This window comes from Carya illinoinensis, chromosome 6, assembly GCF_018687715.1.
Source record: "Carya illinoinensis cultivar Pawnee chromosome 6, C.illinoinensisPawnee_v1, whole genome shotgun sequence".
Classification (NCBI taxonomy): Eukaryota; Viridiplantae; Streptophyta; class Magnoliopsida; order Fagales; family Juglandaceae; genus Carya; species Carya illinoinensis.
In genome coordinates this window covers 26,952,112-26,974,388 of record NC_056757.1, presented here as the reverse complement: position 1 = coordinate 26,974,388, position 22,277 = coordinate 26,952,112, and the positions used below count along the sequence as shown (strand labels likewise).

The following is a 22,277-nucleotide window of genomic DNA, read 5'->3' as shown; positions in this document are numbered from 1 at the left end:
ACTGAAAGACCGTCAAAAGAAAGACAATAAACTTGCGGAAGTTGTAAAAAAGATCGAAAAGTCAAAAGGACCAGTAGACTTTAGCCTCAGAGAGGATGAGACTCTGTATTACAAAGACCGAAGAGTCATTCCAGCAGACGAAGAGTTAAAGGAAAAAGTACTAAAGGAAGCTCATAACACACCTTACACTGCTCATCCTGGTAGTACAAAAATGTATCAGGATTTGAAACAGTCTTTTTGGTGGGAAGGAATGAAGAAGGACGTAGCAGAGTTTGTGAACAAGTGTTCTGTCTGTAGATTAGTAAAAGCAAAGCACCAAAAGCCAGCCGGTAAATTGCAGTCATTGCCAATCCCAGAATGGAAATGGGAGGATATTTCAATGGATTTTATAGTAGGCTTTCCAAGGACCTCAGCCGAAAATAATACTATCTGGGTAATAGTTGATCGTCTGACAAAAAGTGCTCACTTCATACCCATCAAGAATACAGATTCTCTAGAAAGATTGATGAGAATGTATATAGCAGAGATTGTCAGATTGTATGGAGTGCCTAAGACGATCGTGTCAGATAGCGACCCTCGTTTTACGTCACGCTTCTGGAAAAGTTTACAGGAATCGATGGGCTCTAGTCTGAGGTTTACTAGTGCATACCACCCACAAACAGATGGACAGACAGAAACGACGATTCAAACTTTGGAAGATATGCTAAGAGCCTGTGTTTTGGATTACGAAGGGAGTTGGGAGAAACAATTACTTTTGGTAGAATTTGCTTATAACAATAGTTTCCAGGCCACTATTCAAATGGCACCATATGAAGCCTTGTATGGTAGAAAGTGTAAATCACCTCTGTATTGGAATGAAGTAGGGGAAAGTAAAGTAGTTGGACCAGAAGTCTTACAAGAGATAAAGGACCAAGTACACTTGATTAAAGAAAGGATGAAAACAACACAGAGTCGACAGAAGAGTTACGCTGATAATCGTAGAAGGAGCATAGATTTTAAAGTTGGAGATTGGGTCTATGTGAAAGTATCTCCTATGAGAGGAGTAAGTCGTTTCGGAGTGAAAAACAAGTTAAGTCCGAGATATATGGGACCCTATGAGATAGTGGAGAAAGTGGAAGTAATTGCATATCGTTTGGAATTACCAACTGAGTTCCATGGAATTCATAATGTTTTCCACGTGTCTTCTTAGAAGAAGAGTTTTGGGAATCAGACACCAATGATAGTGGATCCCGATAGCATACCTTTACAATCCAACTTGACCTATGAAGAGAAGCCGATGCAAATTCTTGACTGGAAAAATAAAGAATTGCGGAACCATAAGATCCTATTGGTCAAAGTACTTTGGCAAAATCATAATATTCAAGAGGTAACTTGGGAGAAGGAAGTTGATATGCGAGCCAAGTACCCCCAATTATTTGACATCTAAATTCAATCTTGTAGAGTTATTTTGGGCTTTTGCTTAATTGATACTTTGTGGTTCACTTGTACGGGACTGACAATATCAGATTTTGTACTTCTTTGTTCGGATATCAATAAAGTATATGTGTTTCCTTAACTCTTGAATTGTTACTTATGTCGATTTCGAGGACGAAATTTTTTTTTTGGGGGGAGGTTGTAACAGCCCGCTAGAAATTTAATTGTGAAATTTCTATTGGCTTTAGGAATCTCATAAAGACCCGATAAGTTTTCACTAATCTATTAATCGTATAGTTGATGTTATTACTCACTGTGATATCAGAAGTATGTTTTTGATTATTGGAGATAGTTAGAAAGTTTTAATAGGACACATGCAAAGATTTTAGCTACCTTACTCTTACAAGTATACTCTCCACTTTTGGAAAATAGCCTAAGCTGATTTTGTGGATATTATTGGATAAAATATATATATATATATATATATCTTGAGCTAATTTTCGTGAATATTATTGGATAAAAATATCTTGAGTTGATTTTTATAGATATTATTAGATAAAAATATCTTAAGTTGATTTTTGTAGATATTATTGGATAGAAATATCTTGAGATGATCTTTTATAGATATTTTAGGTAGGAAAAACCTACACTCAACTCTCAACTCGAGCCTTATCATCTTCCATATCTCGTCCATAAGTATCTCCAGCCATCACCCAAGAACTTATCTTCATTTACACGTTCCTTTAAAAGAATATCAAACACTTTCTCTCGGACAGCTTTTAGGAGTTCTTTTGCACGCCCATTTCGAAGCTTTTGTAAGAGTTTTATCATAAAGTCTCCTTCATATAAGTTGTTCCTTTTTTAGTCTAGTTTACGTGGATATCTTATTTGTCCCATTTGAAAGTCATTTGTTCAGTCAAATATTATGTAAACTATAAAAAGGTCATTCTGAGAGATAAACTGGAGAATATGTTATAGTTTGGAGTTTTTGACCAAGCTAATAGATAGATATTGGTCTGAAATTTCTATGGAGTATTGTTAACATATATGACTATTGGTTGAGGATTTTTGCATGATTAAAGGTTTTGATGAAAGATTTTTTTAGATTTAGAAACTTAGAAACTGGAAGAGGAAAAACAATTTCTGTTTTGAGAAAGTTTCACTCTTTGGTGGTCTAAACATATTACAATGACTTTGATAATTTTATTGGAAGATCCTAAGCATCTTATATACATGTTATATTATTATTTTAAAGATATTTGATGTTAGTTTCAAAGATATGAAATTTTATACGAAGAGATATTCAGATAAGCCAAAGTGTGGATGTTCTTGGCTAAATTTATGTTTTGGTTAATTTCTAACCATGTGATCTTGAATTAGAAGCGTATATATGTTTTAAGACATCTTTTTAAACCATGTGATGGTTTGGTTTGAAGATCACATATTTATAAGTCATAGATCAAAAGGTTGATCAAAACAAGTTGGAAACAAAAATCAATAGAAATAGCATATGGGAATTTCGGCCCTATGGAGATTTAATAGTTGTGATTAGTTTTAAATTTTTCTAAATTGATATTTGAATTGAGGATAAAATTTACATGAGGCATGTAAATTTTGAGGACTTTTGGAGTTAGTATGCAAAATCCTTAAGTTATGGGTAAAACGGTCATTTTCCTACATTCAGAGAGTAAAATGAAAATTTACTCTTTAAGTTAGTATTTTTCATATTTTAATTTATTAGTGATTTAATGCTAACTTTTAGAATCACTAATTACAGTTCTTCGTGATCGCGCTTAAGGTTTTATAAGAAATACGGAGATCGAGGTAAGTAAGCTTTTAACTTACTAACAGTCTACTATGTATGTGTGCTAAGTAAAGGAATTACAGTGTATATATATGTGTGTTATCATATATGTCATGTCATGCCAAGTTATCACATAATTGTCTCTTGGATAGAATTTATTCTATCATCAGTTTTTATCTGTTACATAATATATTCTGTCATATATATGAAAACTGTTACATAATATATTCTATCATGTATTGCTATACATTACAAGTACGCCATGTTAAATATGTCATCTATTACATGTATGCCAAGTCATGTAATATTCACTGTTGCAAGTGTGTCATATTAAATATGTTGTCTATTATATGTCATGTTATGAAATGTTTCTATCTCAAGTTGGTCATATCTTTCAAGTTATGTTCAAGTCACGTTATGTTACGTCAAGGCTTCAGTCCTTTTGTATTCCAGTCATGTTTCATCTTGAGTTACATTCAGTTAGGGTCCACAATAACTGTGACACACGAAGTATAGGGTCACAACAATTGTGACACATAGAATACATGTGGCCACTACAACTGTGAAATATGTATTTAACTGTATTGTGATACGTAGAATACATGGAGCCACAATAACTGTGGAGTATGTATTTAACTGCATTATGACGTGTAGAATACATGGGGCCATAACAACTGTGGAGTATGTATTTTTTATGTTAAGTTAAGTTTCAGATCAAGTTCATGTCAAGTCAAGTTCAGTTCACGTTTCAATTTAAGTTATGTCAATTATGCTATATTGTACGTCAAGTTATGCTTCAATTAATTATGAATTTGATTATGCATTCATGCTTTTACTGTCATCCATGCACCATTAGCCTGTGTGGAAATTTGTTTTGTTAACTTACTGAGATTTGTAATCAAATCTCACTGTGGTAGTCCCAACTACCATTCTCCCGAATGGTAGATCTTGTTACAGGACCTGAATGAAGATCAGGAGCTGACCAACTAGACACAATCGACTGAACGACGGTGCATCATTAATATTAATATAGTAGTTAAATTACTACTTGTACAATGGAGTTGCATATCCAGTACTTTTTGGATCATAACTATTTTGGACTAGTGCTGTAATCTTAGTTATTCAATAGATCTTTATATATGAAGTATGTTTTAAGTATTCGGGATATTTTCAGTTTGGTGCATAGTATTGCTAAAGAAAAATTTTATCTGCTACGAATATTGCATAATGTTAGATACATGTTAGGAATATTGCATCTTATATGTCATGAACAGAAACAGGTAACCTTGTGTTGCATTTCTCGACGCTTCAAATGTCCATCCGATCCCAAGTGGAATTTGGGGGCGTCACAAAAAGAATCTCTCAAAAGTCTCTACTTCAGACCTATATCCCTTTGCAATGTGATATACAAGCTTATCTCCAAAGTAGTGGCCAACAGACTCCAGAAAATTTTACCCACCATCATATCCCTATATCAGTCAGCTTTTGTTCCCAACAGACTAAGCACAGATAATGTGATTGTAGCCTTTGAAGCCCTGCATACAATGAAGGATAAGATGTCAGGTAAGGAGGGTTACATGGCCTTGAAACTTGATATAAGTAAGGCATATGATCAAATTAAGTGGTAGTTTCAAAGAAAATTTTTGCACAAAATGGGCTTCTATCATCAGTGGGTGAACCTTGTAATGAGATGTATTGAAACTGTTTCCTATGCCATTTTGATTAATGGAGTTCCACGAGAGGTTTCTCATCCAACCTGAGATATTAGACAAGGTGACTCCCTCTCACCTTATCTTTTCATATTATGTGCAGAAGCCCTTAGTAAACTCATTGTAAAAGCTGAGGAAACCGATGCTATTCATTGTGTTCAGTAGCAAGAGGTTCACTTCAAATATCTCACATCTTTTTTGCTGATGATTGCCTCTTGTTTTGCAAGACTAATGCTTTTGAGTTGGGGAGGCTGTTCAATCTACTTAAAGTCTATGAAAATGCCTCAGGGCAAAGACTAAATGTTGACAAGACTTCCATTATTTTTAGCAAGAACACTTCCAAGTTGACTAAAAAATACATCCTTTCAATTGCTAGAATGAGGTCTTCCATGACTTATGAAAAATATCTTGGGTTGACATATGTTGTAGGAAGGGATAGAAACAAATCTTTTAAATCCTGTGGTTGGGTGGCCACATCCGAAACAAAGTCTTAAAGTAAGTTTTCACTTCCCTCCATGATTCTTTTCGCACATCGCACATATTGGGTATGTGGTCGGCATTAAGCTTCCAGTCTCGATGCATTTTTCCTTATTTGGTCTAGTAGACATCTTCTTCCTTTCTAGACTTTCTTCAGTAGCATACAATGAAGTCCTCTTTCTTGCCAAAATGATCTGGGGGGTCAAACCCTTTTGCTCTGCCTTTGCTATGGCAGCAACATTTATCAACTCCTAGTAGGTTTCTATTATGTGACAAGCTACTTGGCTACAGATCCTAGGCTATAGTCCTTCATTGCCAGAAAAATCTGGGTAATGGTGGATTAGGAACTTCTCATTCGAACAACCCCAAACTCCAAGTCTGTGTACGTGTTGCTGTTGCTGATATCTAAGCATGAGATGAAATTAGAGGTAAAATAAGTGGGTACAAGGTAGAAAGCTTGTCTTAACCAAGGAAAGAAATTTTTATAAAAGCAATAGTCCAAGCTCTCCCTACCTACACCATGAGTGTATTCAAACTTCCCAAAACCTTGCTGCACTCTATTAACAATATAATCAATAATTTCTGGTGGGGCCAAAAGAAGAGGAAATATAAAATCCATTGGGTTTCATGGAAAGAAATGGGAATGGCAAAATCTATAGGGGGTATGGGCTTTAGGGGCCTCGAGTGCTTTAAGATTGTAATGCTTTCTAAGTAATGTTGGAGACTAATACAAGAACCTAACTCAGTTGTAGCAAAAGTTTTAAAAGAAAAATACTTCCAAAACAACTCCTTCATGTTAGCAAAACTAGGATCAAAACCATCTTTTTCGTAGAGAAGTTTCATGGCTGCTGGACAGGTGGTGGAAGCTGGAGCCTGCTGGGGAATTGGGAAAGGGAAAGAGGTTCAAATTTGGCAGGAAAAATAGCTTGGTCACCCAGTGCCTAGCAAGGTTCTAAGTCCAATAGCACAACTGGACAATAGAGCCACATTTCTGAGTTAATTGATCACAACTTAAACCAACGGAAGCCTACACTTGTGAAGGATATTTTTTAGGAAAGGGAAGCCAACTTGATACTACAAACCCCCATCAGTTCAATGAATACTAAGGATAGAATGATTTGGCAAGGGACTAAAGATTGGAGGTTTTCAATAAAAAGTACCTCCCATATGGAGAAGATATAAGAACAAGCAGAGAAAGGCCAAGCTTCTTGCCACAACAAATTTAAGGAGGTATGGAAGAAGTTATAGAAACTGCAGATACAACCAGGTGACAAGGTCTTTCTATGGAGGGCATGCCTCGAGGCTCTTCCAACACAGTCCAACTTGCATAAGAAAAAGATAATGGATCACCCACTATGCCTTATCTATTGTAGGGAAAAAGAGAGTGTGGTTTATGCTCTCAGCCAAGGATGTCTAGTGTCAAGCCTCTAAATAGTTACAAAAGAGCTCCCTGCCCCATTCATCCTTATTGGAACTATTTGATACTCTTCTTCACTCAATGAACAATCAGGAACTCCAAGAATTTGTAATAGTGGCTTGGAGAATCTAGTGGAGGAGGAATTGTTTTGTCTTCAATAATGAGTTTTGTAATCCAAACTCTATTATTAGATAAGCTTGAGCCACACTTGCATTGATAAAAGAAGAGGTTAGTAACTTAGCCAACAAGCCACAACAGGTTTGCTCATCTCCTGCTGTTTGGACCCACCCTCCCTTACATTGGTATAAGATCAATTGGGATGATTAAGTGGACAAGAAGAAAGGCCTGATAGGAGTTAGAGTGGTGGTGAGAGATTGTGAGGGGCAGTCATAGCTACCATGAGACAAAACAACTCCCTATTCCTAGATCCATTGATTGCCGAGTCATATGGTGCACTTCATACCATCAGATTTGGCTTGAACTTAGGCCTCAGAAAAGTCATACTAGAAGATGACACTTTGCAAGTTATTAATACTCTCCAGGATAAGAAGGAAGGTGGAAGCAGTGCATCGATGTTCATGGCTGAAGGAAGAATCTTGATGAAACAATTTGCTAGATAGGAGGTTTCTCATGTCAGAAGAAATGGCAATATATTAGCCCATGTTTTAGCAAAAAATTCTCTTTCCATTTTAGATTTGATTATAACAATGGAGAATGTTCTTTAATGTATTTCCTATTTACTTAAAGAAATGGTTCAAGCGTTTTCCTTTTAAAAAATAAAATAAATAAATAAAGACACCGGGGTCCCCCAGGCCCCCAACCACTTCGGTAGGAAGCTGATCAGGGCAGATGGCTACTAGCCTTTGAAACAGATCTTGATTCCCCATTAATTAAGTGTTAGGAGGAACTCTAGGTGATACCCAATCCTTTTTTTTTTTTAATTTACTTATTTGCTTTGATTAATACTGCATGCATATATATATATATATATATGTATATATAATGTGTCCAAAAAACTTCTCTACTTATAGCGATCTAATGATCTCTTTGCATTTAGCGGCTTATCATGTTGCTCCTTTTCAAGAAGATCAGATAAGCTTGATGTTGTAGCAAGTGAACCTAACTAGACGCAACTCCAGGCTGTATGGATCGATATATATATGTATATGTATATGTATATATTATAATGGTACTAGAAAATATCTGTCTCTACATCACATGCATGCCACTGGTCTATCATGTACATGTTCAATTTGATTTCATCTGTCTAGCAATTACACCCATCCAAAATCTCTAAAATTAAATTAAATTTGCTCTTGCATGTGTACATGTGTTGATTTTGTTCAAGTTGAAGATTGAACCAATGCAATTGAGGAAGTGATTCTTGACTCACGGTCACAGCACATTCTGGAAGTATCTGCATACATTTTTCGTATGGAAAGATCGCTCATCATGTGCACTAGGCCTGCAACCCACCCAGCTGTAGTCGGATTTGGGCCTAACCCGACCCGATATAACAATAAAAGAGCGCTAACCCAACCCGAACCGACCCATACCATTTTGGGTCGGGTAAGATCCGAGTTTAGTCTTAGGGTCGATTCTCCAGGAAGAAGAATGCAATGCGATTACTCCACCATATTCAATTCCAATGAGAAATCAAAAGAAAAGGAAAAAAAAAAAAGGTTACTGATCCTCCCTTGACTTCCTCTTCCCCTATCTTTTTTGGGATCGCTAATGCTTGAGCTCTTTGGAGAGATGGACCAAGGGTTTCATCCTCAATGGTTCGATGGGCAAGGCCTCACTCTGCTCACACCCACGTCCAAGCCCACTCAATCGTGCAAGAGATGGATTCTAGTCCCCCTTCCACTACTGCTGGTTCTCCATGGATGTCCTGTTCAAATCAAACAACCACCTCTCAGTAATCATCTCCTTATATTTTTGTTTATCACCTAAACCAAAACTTCACCAGTTCTTCACTCTATTGCTAATCACCATTTTAATTTATATAAAAAAGTTCTCGTGGCAAATATTATTCAATTCTTGAAACTTGTTTGGCTATGAGGAAAACAAAAGGGAAGCTTTAGCGGCAACCAAACAGAGCATAAGATGAAACAAGCAAATGAGAGGCATTTACTCAAAACTCGCTCTACCAAGAAGCTTCTAGACATGTCCTTGCAAAGCATCCTCTGAGCAAATCTTTTGCCATCGAGGACAGTAACTAGAAAAATCTAGCCTGAAATCTAAGATTGGCCCTCAGCAACTGCCTTGAAGATTAGCCCTCACCAAGTGGGTCACTGGGTCGTAGACGATGACGCCGTCACAGGAGAAAAAAATAGAGATCTTGATGACAGTGAGATGGGTCTCTTCAAGGTATGCAAGTGTCTTTTTCTAAGCTAGGGGAGCAGCAACAGAAGGTCTTCTACAAAAGGTGATGGAGAATGCTGACAGAGAACGCCGATGGAGATGGCGACAGAGAATGCCACTGGCTAGGGTTTCTACGAGTAGTGGGGAGAAGAGAAACGAGTTTGACTAAAAACAACCTGCGATTATATGTTGACCCAATGAATCCATTTTTGTTCATATTGGATTGATCGGTTAGTTGGACGGATCGGGTCCAAGGCTCTTTATGCACAGCCCTAATGTACACAATATCTAAATACGATTTAGATATGAGATCTTGGCCTGATGATCTCATATATATATATATATATATATAGACACTTCTGTCTTTTGTTTAAGAGAAAATTAGGATTGATGTAGCTAGCGCTAAGCCGCGGGAGAAGATCAAAAGTAGAAAAATTCCTACGGCCACTCACCTCAAACATTATTCTTTGCCATATATTCATGCACGATCTACTCAAAACTCGGCCGTTCATTGATCAACGTATGCATTTTCCTCTTTCTTTAGTAACATGTTAATTTGCAAGGATTTGGCAATGTATTCGATAAACAGAAGGGCCGGATGATCAGGACCTAAATATTATTTGGTCGCGTGCTATAGTTTTACACCCTCGATCCAATCATGTGAACCACCCTAGATCTTTAAGATAGGAATGCATGGAAATTGACAGTAGTACTACTTATTTATTACCACACACACGACACACATGACACACACACACACATGCATACATATTTATATCTTCATGTTCCGTGGTTCCCATACACTGGAAAATGACAAAATTTTATTATATAGAAATTGTTTGGAATGAATTCGACATTTCAATATTATATACATATCATGAATTGTTCCATTGTCATTTTCTGAATGGTCTTTATTGCATTCACTATACGACAAGCAGCATTAACCAGAGGCGTTTGGTGCAACGTCACCACCTGCATGCATTTTTTTATAAATAAACATATAATATTATAATATAAGGTACTGGCATCGAAAATACCAATATTCCGATCGATGGTACGTTAATAATTAAGATCATGCATGTATGTATATTTATCTTTCTAATTATGACCTGCATGGTCCACCAAAAAAAAAAAAAAAAGTCAAAATTCAGCTACTTAGATCACTAAGGAATACATGAAATTAGGCCCCCCTGACCACACGACTTGATTTAATATGAATCTTCAAGCTGTAAAATGAATTTTAAATCAATACCCTTTAACAACCTCTACCTCTATTATTTATATATATATATATATATATATTGGGCATGATCCTATGCCACTAGTTAGATATGGACCAGCTATGAAGACGACTAATTTGTACTTACTCTACAATATTAATTGCAAGACAAAGGCATTGTTTTCGAGGCATCTCATGTGTGTACGTGCCTATCAATTTTTAGAATCTCTTTTATATTATAAACAATTTTAATGTGTTTGATCTTGTCTTATGCCTTTAATATAATATAATATAAAAATCTTAAAATTATTTTTATTATAAAATAAATTTAATATTTAAATTATGTCACGTAGGAAAAAGAAAAACAGAAGGTGGAGAGGAAAGAGGAGTGCGAATTGCAAAGTAAAGCGGGGTAGGTATAACCAAGTTACCAACACGTGTTAAAGAGCATGTATGAGACAGCTTTGCAATGCCTTTTAAAGGGCACCTCCCACCGACACAGCACCGTCACAAAAACCACACCTCGCCCTTTGGTTTCACATCCACGCGGGCATCTAGTTGGCCATATGCAAAAAGAAATAATTTGTAAAAGTTTCAGATATATAAATTTTTATAATTAAATATATTTCATTTAAAAAAATATAAAAATAATTTTATTATTAGTATGATCCATTTTTTATTTTAAAAAAAAAACTTATATGAAATTGATTTATATTTAGGAGTGTAAAAATTAATCGAAAAATCGAATCAGTCTGAATTGGTAGAACTGGTTTTGGACCGTTCCCTCAGTTTCAAAATCGGTCAGTACTAGTCCAGTTCCAGTTTTATGTTTTTTAAAATTAGACTGAACCAGTTCGTTATATATTTTAAATTAACTTTTTTAATATTATATTGAATATTTTTTATAGTATATATAATTTTTATATATAATAATATAAATTATAATTATATGTAAGATAATGTTATTATAATTTATAACATAAAATTTTAATTTTAAACATGAAAATTTATTTAATCATATGCTTTAATCATAAAATATATATATATATTAATAACATTTTATGACCTAATAAATTTTCAATATATTCTTTTAATAAGTATATTAGTAAATTAACAACATTAATATACATTAGTATATAATCTATATTAATTACAATCTACATTTTATGGTTTAATACTAATAATCTAGTACTATTTTACTATTAGTAATATATTTTAAGTCTATATATAAATTACTATTTGAATTACTATATTAAATAATTATATATGAAATAATGATAAAGTAATACTAATACTTTTAATATTAATGAAATAGTTATAATAAATTAAAATCACTATAATAAATATTAATATATAGTTATTCTAATCATTATAACTTATATTAATAATATAAGTTACAAATTTTAATTAAAACCGAACCACGAATTACACGATTTATATTTAACATTATTCTGTACTGCAACTTGCTTTGCACACCCTCTTGGACATCACGTGACTTTGGGATACCGCGGCTCTACCCGAATTAGCGTGGTCAACACCGAGGCTGCTCTCGGCCTCTTCCCGTTTCCGGGCATGAAAGTCAGATGTAGGCTGACTTTGGCACTTTCAATACTTTGTTTTTCGTATTATATTTTAAAATTTCCCTATTCATCATCTTTATATATTAAATATTATTTTTATTTTAATTTTAATTTTTTTAATTTTAAAAAAATCTTAATTTTATACTTTTTATTTTAATTGAATTTTTTAGTAAAAGAAAAAAAATTAAAAAATTATATATGATATATGATACGAAAAAGATGTGTAAAATTTTTCTACAATTTATATCTAAATCAATTATCTTGTCGGTGCAGAGCAACTTCGGTTTAGCAGTCTTAATGTGTTCGTCTCCGCAGCGAATGCGAGCTGCCTTGCCTAGCTTAGCCCAGAGCCTTTTGTGCTCTCTTTTCTGTGCACAGTGTCAGTCCACTGGTGCATTTTCATGGCTGTTTCTCTTAATTACTTTGAAATCCGTTTGTGTCTTTTCTCTTACTCTTTTTTTTCTGTCTTTTCTCTGATTCTGTCAACAAATATCATCCTTCTTTTTTGACAATTTTATTTTTGGTTTAACTTTACACTCTTTCTCGCTTCATTAAATAATAAATATTGGCCTCCAACTTTCCCAAGAAAGTATTTTCCTCGTAGTGTTTGTACAACTAAGCAATGATGCTATTGCTCCCTACTTTTTCTCCAATCATTTCTGCTTTAAAGAACTTTGAGATAAAGCCGATTCAACTTTCCAGTAAATGTTATGTTTCTTTATGATAAGAGTTAGATCATTTGGATGATGACCCCAATCAGTTTCTCTTGCTCTAGAATTGGAATTTGAAGCCTAGCTTTGCCTTAGGATGGAGATTTTCTGGGTTTCTTTCCGTTTCTTCTTTCCTGCTCTCATTCTTGCCATGCTTGTTCCCATTTCAACTGCACAGCTGACTCGAAGCGAAACCCGAATTCTTTTCCAAGTTCAGAAGCTCCTTGAGTACCCTGAAGCTCTTCAGGGGTGGACAAATTGGACCAATTTCTGTTTCCTCCCTCCCTCACCTTCTCTCAGGATTGTCTGCTCAAACAATCGCCTAACTGAATTGTCTATTGTCGGAAACAAGAGCTCCCCTTCTCACAGCCCAAAACCTGATTCTGGGGAATTTGCTGTTTCTCAGCAAACTCTGTCTGAAAGGTTCTCCATTGATCCTTTCTTCACTGTTCTAACAAAGCTTTCAAGCTTGAAAGTGTTGTCACTTGTTTCCTTGGGCTTATGGGGTCCTTTGCCAGCCAAGATCAAACGGTTCTGGTCTCTTGAAGTGCTAAATATTAGCTCGAATTTTCTCTATGGAGAGATTCCTTCATCAGTTGCTTCGTTGAAAAGTCTGAGAAGTGTTGTTTTGGCAGATAATTTGTTCAATGGGAGTGTTCCAGATCTTAAAAGTCTGGTGGCTCTTCAGGAGCTGAATTTGGGTGACAACCATCTTGGACCGGAGTTTCCCTCGCTGGGCAACAACCTTGTAAAAATCATATTGAGCAACAATTCTTTCAGATCTCAGATTCCCTCAGAAGTCATGAACTTCGCTCAGCTCCGGCACTTTGACATCTCTTCCAATCACTTTCAGGGACCAATCCCATCTTCTCTGTTCTCTCTGCCCTCGATTCAGAATCTCAGTTTGTCAGAAAATCAACTAACCGGGGCTCTTCCTGTGAACACACCATGCAATCATGAGCTTGAGCTTGTAGACATTTCAAACAACCTTTTGATAGGAAAACTGCCACCTTGCCTGGTATCAAAGTCTTCAAATCGTACTGTACTCTACTCATGGAACTGTTTGTCTGGAGGGAACTCAAATTACCAGCATCCATTTACATTTTGCCACAGAGAAGCATTGGCCGTTAAGCCTCCAATCAAAAGTGAGGAGCAGAAATCTCGCATCAAGCTAGGCCTAGTACTTGGTATCATTGGAGGTGTCGTGGCCGTTGCCGGAATTCTCGGATTTCTGGTTTTGGTCATTGTTCGAAGGGCAGCTGGGAGGAGAGATGAAGATAACAAATTTGACAGATCTGTAGCAGATAAAATGTCTGTCCGTGGCTCGCCAATATCAAACATTGATGCAAGTAAGGCAGTATTTTTCCATTTTTATGTTAAATTTAAGTGCTTTGAACCATTTTAATTCCTTAAGAGGGTAATTTAAGATCTCTCTAATTCTATACGGGTCATGAAAGTGATGAATGAATTGGGTTTTTTTCAAGGACGTGTACCCCAGACAATGAGGTTAGCAGCACTGGGGCTCCCACCATTTCGTGTTTTCACAATGGAGGAGATTGAAGATTTGACAAATAACTTCGACCCATCAAATTTGATGGGGGAAGAATCTCAAGGACAGGTAAAGGCATTATTCTTATTTGATTCTAACTGTTTGTCGGATTAGTATATCAGGAATATCATAATGTGATGGAACCCACAAAGGTCATGAGTTATCTTCCATCTGAAAGCATTTACTTTGTTGGTTACAGCTTTATAAAGGCTGGCTAAGAGATGGTTCAGTGGTCCTGGTGAAATGCCTGAAATTAAAGCAAAAGATTTTGCCGCAGAGCTTGATGCAGCACATTGAAGTGCTATCCCAGCTGAGGCATAGGCATTTGGTCAGCATCCTTGGACACTGCATTGTCACTTATCAAGACCGCCCCAATACAGTTAGCACTGCTTTTATTGTTTTTGAACACGTCCCAAACGGATCACTGAGGAATTATCTCAATGGTAAAGGCGTAAAGTTAGCAGCAAACCCACTCAGTTCTGTTTTCTTAACAAACTTTTAATTCTCATTGAACTTCTTTATAAATTGGATTTGGCAGATTGGCGAAAGAAGGAGATGCTGAAATGGCCACAGAGAATGGCAATCACCATTGGCGTAGCGAGGGGTGTGCAGTTCCTGCACACGGGGATTGCACCCGGTATATTTGGAAATAAGTTAAAGATCGAGAACGTTTTGTTGGATAAAAGCCTCGCCGCAAAAATTAGCAGCTATAACATTCCCCTGCTATCTAAGGTTGAAATGGATGAAACCCCTTTCAATCATATCAATCTTACATGAATTATGCTACATATTACACTCATTTCACCATATTGACATAACATTACTCATCAGTCATTAAATCAACTTGTGTTTTCTTTAATAGCATCGATACATTAGGATAAGGGTATAGCATATAACATTTTTCTTTTTTCATAATTAAATTTTCCAGGTAGATACAGAGAACATTCTCAGTGGACAGGCCAACCATCTCAGCAGGTATTATTCCTCCTTTGAACTGTTCTAACAAAGCACCAATGTAAAATCTTACAAGAGCTCTGCACAATGCAGCACTGAAACTGCAGAAAAAGAAGATATTTATCAATTGGGCGTCATCCTGCTTGAGGTTATAACCGGAAAACTGATCACATCAGCCAGTGAGGTGAATGACCTAAAACATCAGGTACTCTTACAGCTAAAACTAGGTCATCTATTTTGTCAAGTCCCAATTGCTTTCAGATGAATAGGAACATATCATACTTAAAGAAGGTAACCTGGAAATCATTGGCTTAAGCTTTTTTCATGTTACTTTCTCTTCACAGCTAGAGGATGGCTTGGCAGAATCAGCATCCGAATTACGGGTCGCAGTCGATCCATCCATTCAAGGATCTTTTGCATATCAATCACTCAAAACGGCAGTTGAAATTACCCTCAATTGCCTCTCCAAAGATTCAAGCAAGCGCCCTTCAATAGAAGACGTTCTTTGGAATTTGCAATACTCAATCCAAGTTCAAGAAGGATGGACTAGCAGTGGAAGCCTAAGTACACAGATGTAAAATGCCAGATTTTCCAGGCTTAAATGAAAAAACGAAGAACTACCACCATGTCATTTGGTCTTTTGCGCTACCATTCAGTCATGCAAATAAATGTAAATAGAACTGCCCTTGCCCCTACATTCGTAGCCATACCCGTTTGCTCCTATTTTGTCACCTCTCAGTCACCCTAGCTTAGCTTATGTATCCTATTTTACTCATTCAAATAATTAACTTGCAAAGTAATAAAAAAATGTGACTAAATATGATAAAATTAATTAAGAATAGAGAATAGAGTTGCTGTTTGATCAAATCATTATCGTAAACATCCTTGTATGTTCATCTCACCGACCTCTCCAGTCACAGCGCTATCATCGTTCAGTAGCATTGCAGGGCACCATTTGTTAGCAAGAATGTTTTACGGAATCGCTATTTTGCTGCCAAACTCCTATATTTCTTCAAGTTCCAATTCAACTACCATTAGTAATAGTTTTGTTTCCCTTAGTTCAAGAATGAGACAATGACAAGGAATTTTATATGTCAAGGAAAATGTAATGTATCATATCCGAGAAACATTCTGGGAAAAGCCAAAAACACATAAGCCAAGCAAACATATTGGGTAATCAAGTCAAGTCCCACAGTTATTTAAACAGGCCATTGGACTATTGTTTGAAGTTCCGAAGCACCTAACAAGCATAGCTAATCAGCAGTCCAACTCTGCTCAACGATCTCACGCACTCTTCTATTATATTCACGTTTGTTCTCGCTGAACATCCGTGCAGCTTCTGAATTTGCAGGAGAATTTGGGTTTGGGTCACAGAGCAATGACTACAACCAGAAAATGTAGATCGTTTTAAAATAAGATGAGACACGTCACTGGAAAATCAACAAAACCAAAGCATCCACAATCACAATTATCAATTTTTCTTATAACTAGGAGAAAAGTAGAGATGCGGGTCCCAACCAGGCCCCCAAATCAAAGCCAAGAGAGGATCAGGCATAGCAAACAAGTTGATCCATGAATTCAATATCGTGCAGTTCTATAGCATACAGATAGGTCATTGCATATTCTATCAATGTGCACGCATGCAAGTATGCCATAAAAAAAGAGGGGGGGGGGGGGGGGGGTTAAAGAGCACAACTTTCTTCTACGTATATGCATATGATCATGTACTTATCAAAAGGATCAACGACTCCAGACTACACAAGAACTAGTGAAATCAGAAACGGTTGAGTACCGGAAAAAGTTAGATTTTATAAGTTCCTTTTCCTTCACAAATTGTAGATGATCAAACAAAGATATCTTTTAACTCATTTGATGACTTAAGAAAGAAGGAGCCATCCTCAGTCTTCAATGCAGATACATCACATTTCAGACTACTGAAACCGATCATGACTCAAACCATGATATGGAGGAGTATGAAGTAATATCCCTGTAACAGTATTTTGCTTGTATACATGTATATTGGCTCCACAAACACATATGGAACATTAGGGTAGGCACATGAATAAAAGAAGGGCCAACATTGTAGACACTAGACTCCATTTGGATGCTGAGGTGATGTCAGATGATCTAAGTTGATATGTGAATAATAGTGTTTTGTAGGTCCCATTGAGATGTGTTTGAATGTATATAGGTTGAGATATGTGTTTGAATGTATAAATAGGTTGAGATGGGTTTAACTTTTTTATGGAAAGTTCAAAAAGTAGTGGATCCTATCCATGATAGGTTTGAGATGGGTTGAGTTGATTTCAACAACCCAACATAGCCTGAGGCCAGTGAGGGAAATCGGTGGGGATGTACATGTAATATAAGAGAAACTTTGGGTCTGAAAAGACAGTTAAATACATCAGTGAGAAAATGAAGATGAATGGGGAGGGGAAAGCGACTCGGAAACAAGCATCCATAGATCAATAGTAAATTTTTTTTTTTTTTTTTTTTGGTGATAAGTAGATCAATAGTAAAATGATCACGATATTTTGCATACATGAAAATGTTAAGCTGTCATTCATGCCTGACATCTAAAATCTGTACAATCACAACTAATGACCCGCTGATAGTGAAAATTCTACACGCACAATGAAAGATGAGGTTCACAGATTACTGAAAATTATTCAATACCTGAATCGAGGTAAGTATGGCTGCAACATCGTATATAGGGCTCCATTGATTTTGTAGAATGTCCAAACATATGCTTCCATCCGCATAGACTGAAGAGAAAGCAAGATGAAAGAGGAACATAGATCAATAAATGGATGAAATCAATGCCCAAAAACAAAACCTGCACCATGCATTTTAAACTTTTTCATGAACAAGACTTCCCTAACCATTTTAAAGTTACTTAAACAATTGAAAAGCAAAAACGACAAGTGATAGTGACGGGTGGTTGACAACTTCACATAAATTTAGAAGTTTGATCCGTCCAACAACTTATCATATAAAGAAAGATAAGAAAAGATACTTCATAACCACAATGACCTGGTTTTGCACTCAGTCTAGATGACTAATATTATTACATAGCAGTCTGACAGACATTAGAAATGAAAAGCCAGGGATATACAAGAAACATGAATCCTAGAAGTATCCAATTCTTTATTTTACCTATAAAAAAATTCGCTAATGAAGATAAATCACCAGAGAAGCAGGAAAGAATTAATTTATCTCATTCATATCAATAATATCTATCTCTTATTTATCAAAAGAAAAGAATTAGTGACACAAAGCCAGAAACTCATCCGTATCTATCTATGGGGAAAAAGCAAAAACGACAGACAAAATAAAAAGAATAAAGAGGTACAACGACGAAATTGTAATCATTGCACACATTTTATAGAAATTCATACATTCAAAGCATACAGAAAGCATATCAAGAATATGAAACATGTTAAAACTAAGTTTGACAACTTACTATTAGGATGGAACATTCGAGAGACAAAGCGAACTGTTGGTGGCTTATTAGGGTAATCCTCTGTAAACTGAAGCGTCAATTTAAACGTACCTGAAGGACTCAACGATGGCATTATGAACATAGAATACTGAATAAAAACAGTATAAGCAATATAGCAACCTTGAATGTTGGTAACTACAAATGAAGAATTCTCAAAGTACACACCTAAAAACAATTAGTATAACCGAAACACAAATTTGAAGTTTTTTCCTACACCCACCTACGGGTACATACATCATGTAGCATAATGAACAGAAACACAACCAATGAATTCACCATTAGCATAAAGCAGTGTAGTGAGCCAAACATAACCAATGAATGAGATTGCACCATGCCAAGAAGAGCAATCACGCATGGTCTTCTATTTCATATAAGTTAAAGTAAATTTATTAGTGGGAATGAAATAGGCATTGCCCAAGTACACAGAGAGTGTGCAATCACGCACACTCTTTACTCATTACAAGAAAAATCTTCTCAATAATAGCATAACTTGGAAGCTAGTAAGCTACCAATACCATCCATCCTAAACGCAGCAGGAAATCAATTAGATGGATAAGAAAGATCAAATAATTGTTTGATTCATCAGTATCAAACAATAGGACCATTGAACATGCCCCATATAGCTGAATAGTTCCATAAGAAAAGAAGAAAAGCCTCTCCAAACATGACATGAAGTCCAATTTAGAACTTAATTAGGCATAATAATTAACTTTACTTTACCTCCATCCCATGGAGTGTCATCAGGCCTGCAATTCACCCCAAAGAGGGGTTATAAGAACATATTTAGATCTATAATCATACAGAACGTTCAGGAAAAAAAAAAAAAAAAACACGACACAGAAAGAAAAAAGAAAATAAATTGGAACAAAGGCAAAAGGACAATTTAAAGAGGAAGATACCCAAAGATAACGGCATTCCAAAGCATTATGTTGTTGTCTTGAGGAGCACCACTGATGCCCGCAGGAGGATCTTGCTGCAACCTCTTAAAATCCCTCATCAGTCTCTTCCGTGATGGAGTAGACATCCTCAGCGCCTATAAATTTAACCCAAACGACACAACTTAGTAATTACCGTGCCTATATGGGTGTGCAAAGAGGCGCAAGAGCAACCATCTAACAAGATTGCAACAATAACAGTGCACTGGGGGTTTATAAGGCACACTGTAAAAAATAATCCTTAAAAAATACATGGAAAAAAAAAAAAAAAAAAAAAACATGATGAGAAAATCCAACTAACTAGTTCCAATATGGAAAACTATTTTTCCAACCCCCACAAACATAGGCAACAGAGACTTGGCTAAGTACATGTTCATTAAATCGAACGGCAAATGAACCCGAAATCACAAAACTTTTCCGATGGGGGAAAAAGGAACGACTTAATGGAAATGAAGAAACAATTTCTTGTCATAAAATCCCAAGATTAGATAACGCAAGCACATTTTAAAAAATTAATAAATAAAGTCGCAAGCCCGATTCGCATCGAATAACCCACAAAAAAACCCTAGATCGATAATCGAAAATATCCCCTAAATTTACAAGGATGGACGCGCCAAGCACCTTCAAGTTGAAAAGCAATTGAGCAAGCAATCGGAGCTAGGGCTATGTATAACCAAAGGAAATCAAACAAGTAAATAAATACGGTGCGAGATCCCTGACCTGGGAGGTCCTAACCGAGCTTCAGAAGGATCTTGTATAGCCAAACCACCAACAAAAATAAAAACAAAAAACTTTAAGGAGAAGAAAACTGACGGCGACCGCCCACGATCAGCTAGAAAATGAACCTGATTACTATTATATTACCCCTCTCAGTCTCTGTGTCTGTCTCAATCAGTTTCAACCGTTGCTTCTTCTGATCTGTGCCCTATTGCCAACTCGCTACTCCTACGCGCCATGAACTGTATGTAGGTGTATTTATCTAATTCTTTCCTTTATTTAATTTTTTTTTCTTTTTCTTTTTTCTTTTTCTCTCTCCTTCTTCTTTTCTCCACCGTTGAGATAGTGATTGCGTTGCATCTCACTTTTTCTTCTTTTGGTATAAATTCTACGTCCGTATGAATATATCTCGTTTTATCTTATTATGATAATTTTTTAAATTTTTATATAAAATATAATAAATAATTTAATTTATTTAAATTTACTTTATTATTTATATAAAAATAATAAAAAATAAGATTTATAGTCTTGAAATGTATAATTTTTATATACCTTTTTTAAAAAAAATAAATAAATCTAAAACTTACATTAAAAAAATTATTTTTTAATAATAATCACTTTTTTTTCCAAAAAATATATACATTTTAAGACTATAGATAACATTTTCTTTAGTAAAAACTTCAAATAAAACATATCCCACCACAATTTTCTTCCAAACCATCGTTATTTCCCCAACTTAAGCATATTTTTACGCATCCCGCCTTTTACAACAAACCCAAAAGAGAAAAAGAATTCATCCTATATGGATTAAAATATAATCAACCATTCCAAGTATACAAACCTAAGACATGATGCCTTGAATTCACGTATGCTCTTATAAAGTACAATTAAATTAGTTGCACCTTTTGTTTGGAAAGATTAGTGAATGATTATATGATATGATGGGCTCATAATTAATTGGTCAGGACGAGTGCACGCAGCCACATGCAAAAGAGGTGATTGGCAGCCTTAACCATATGATTTTTACCCTTTTTTCTTGTTTTATTCTTTCTTTTAATGAGGAAACCATAGCTTTTAAGTTGCTATGAATATAAATATTTCATGATAATGTGAGCATCGAAAGTTGGTGACAGCAAGAATGTGGGGTTTCTCCATTCAACTTGCTTGCTTTTTTGTACATCCTCATGATAACATGCCTGAGTAAAGTGGATCCTATATTGACGATGAGAATCTAAGGTCTCTTTCTTTACCTGCCTTTTTTTTCATTCGAGGATAAAGTCTTTGGTTTGCCAATGAGTTCTTAAAAATAATTATGTATTTATAATCTGATGTGTTACGCAATATTGTAAGTTATTTTGAAGTCTAAATCATATTTGTTAATCTATTAACTTCATTTTTTATATGTTAATTATAAATCGAGCATTTGAAATATTAGGCATCATAAGTTGCGCGTGGAGTAATATTACTAGGTCAAGCTTCGTTTAGATATCAAAATTATTTGAACTCATTACATTTAATTATTATAATTTTTTTAAATTTCTACACAAAATATAATATATAATTTAATTTTTTTAAATCTCAAAATAATAATATTATTTAAAAATAATATTTAAACAATATTTTATTTAATTTTCATCTTAACTTATTATCTAAATCATACGTTACTCAACCTTTTAAGAGTTGCAAATTCCAGAAGTAATTTTATGCTTTTGATGGGCCAAAATTGACGTTGTTATTGCTAAATTAGCATGCAACTTATCTTTTGTAAAATGTTTATACGGACTAAGGGCATACTTTGACACTACTACAAGAATTATTAAAATTCTCAAAATTTTTTATAATTTCATTCACATACATCGCTTAAATGCAAAACAATTTTTAATTTCAAATTAATTTTTTTATTTAATCATCACTTAATCATTATTCA

General features: G+C 35.3%; 2 protein-coding genes across 5 annotated transcripts; one reads left to right on the top strand and one right to left on the bottom strand.

Annotated features, from left to right (window-relative positions):
- Window positions 1–12,338: 12,338 nt before the first annotated feature.
- On the top strand, window positions 12,339–15,891 carry LOC122313901 (probable LRR receptor-like serine/threonine-protein kinase At1g14390). Its single transcript, XM_043129200.1, has 7 exons — window positions 12,339–14,042; window positions 14,178–14,311; window positions 14,442–14,685; window positions 14,781–14,974; window positions 15,171–15,217; window positions 15,290–15,401; window positions 15,541–15,891. The coding sequence occupies exons 1-7, from the start codon at window positions 12,791–12,793 to the stop codon at window positions 15,772–15,774; spliced, it is 2,217 nt and encodes a 738-aa protein (XP_042985134.1). The 5' UTR covers window positions 12,339–12,790; the 3' UTR covers window positions 15,775–15,891.
- A 372-nt stretch (window positions 15,892–16,263) lies between these two features.
- On the bottom strand, window positions 16,264–20,602 carry LOC122313902 (ubiquitin-conjugating enzyme E2 2-like). Of its 4 annotated transcripts, XM_043129202.1 has the most exons (7): window positions 20,498–20,602; window positions 20,354–20,384; window positions 19,598–19,731; window positions 19,419–19,444; window positions 18,660–18,749; window positions 17,873–17,961; window positions 16,264–16,578 (listed from the first exon to the last, which is right to left on the bottom strand). In XM_043129202.1, exons 3-7 carry the CDS (start codon window positions 19,720–19,722, stop codon window positions 16,450–16,452), a joined length of 459 nt encoding a protein of 152 aa, XP_042985136.1. In that variant the 5' UTR covers window positions 19,723–19,731; window positions 20,354–20,384; window positions 20,498–20,602; the 3' UTR covers window positions 16,264–16,449. The 4 variants fall into 4 exon arrangements, with proteins under 4 accessions (XP_042985136.1, XP_042985138.1, XP_042985135.1 ...); XM_043129204.1 differs by lacking the exon at window positions 20,354–20,384 and having other exon boundaries at window positions 20,498–20,522; XM_043129201.1 differs by lacking the exon at window positions 20,498–20,602 and having other exon boundaries at window positions 20,354–20,491.
- Between the last annotated feature and the right edge of the window lie 1,675 nt (window positions 20,603–22,277).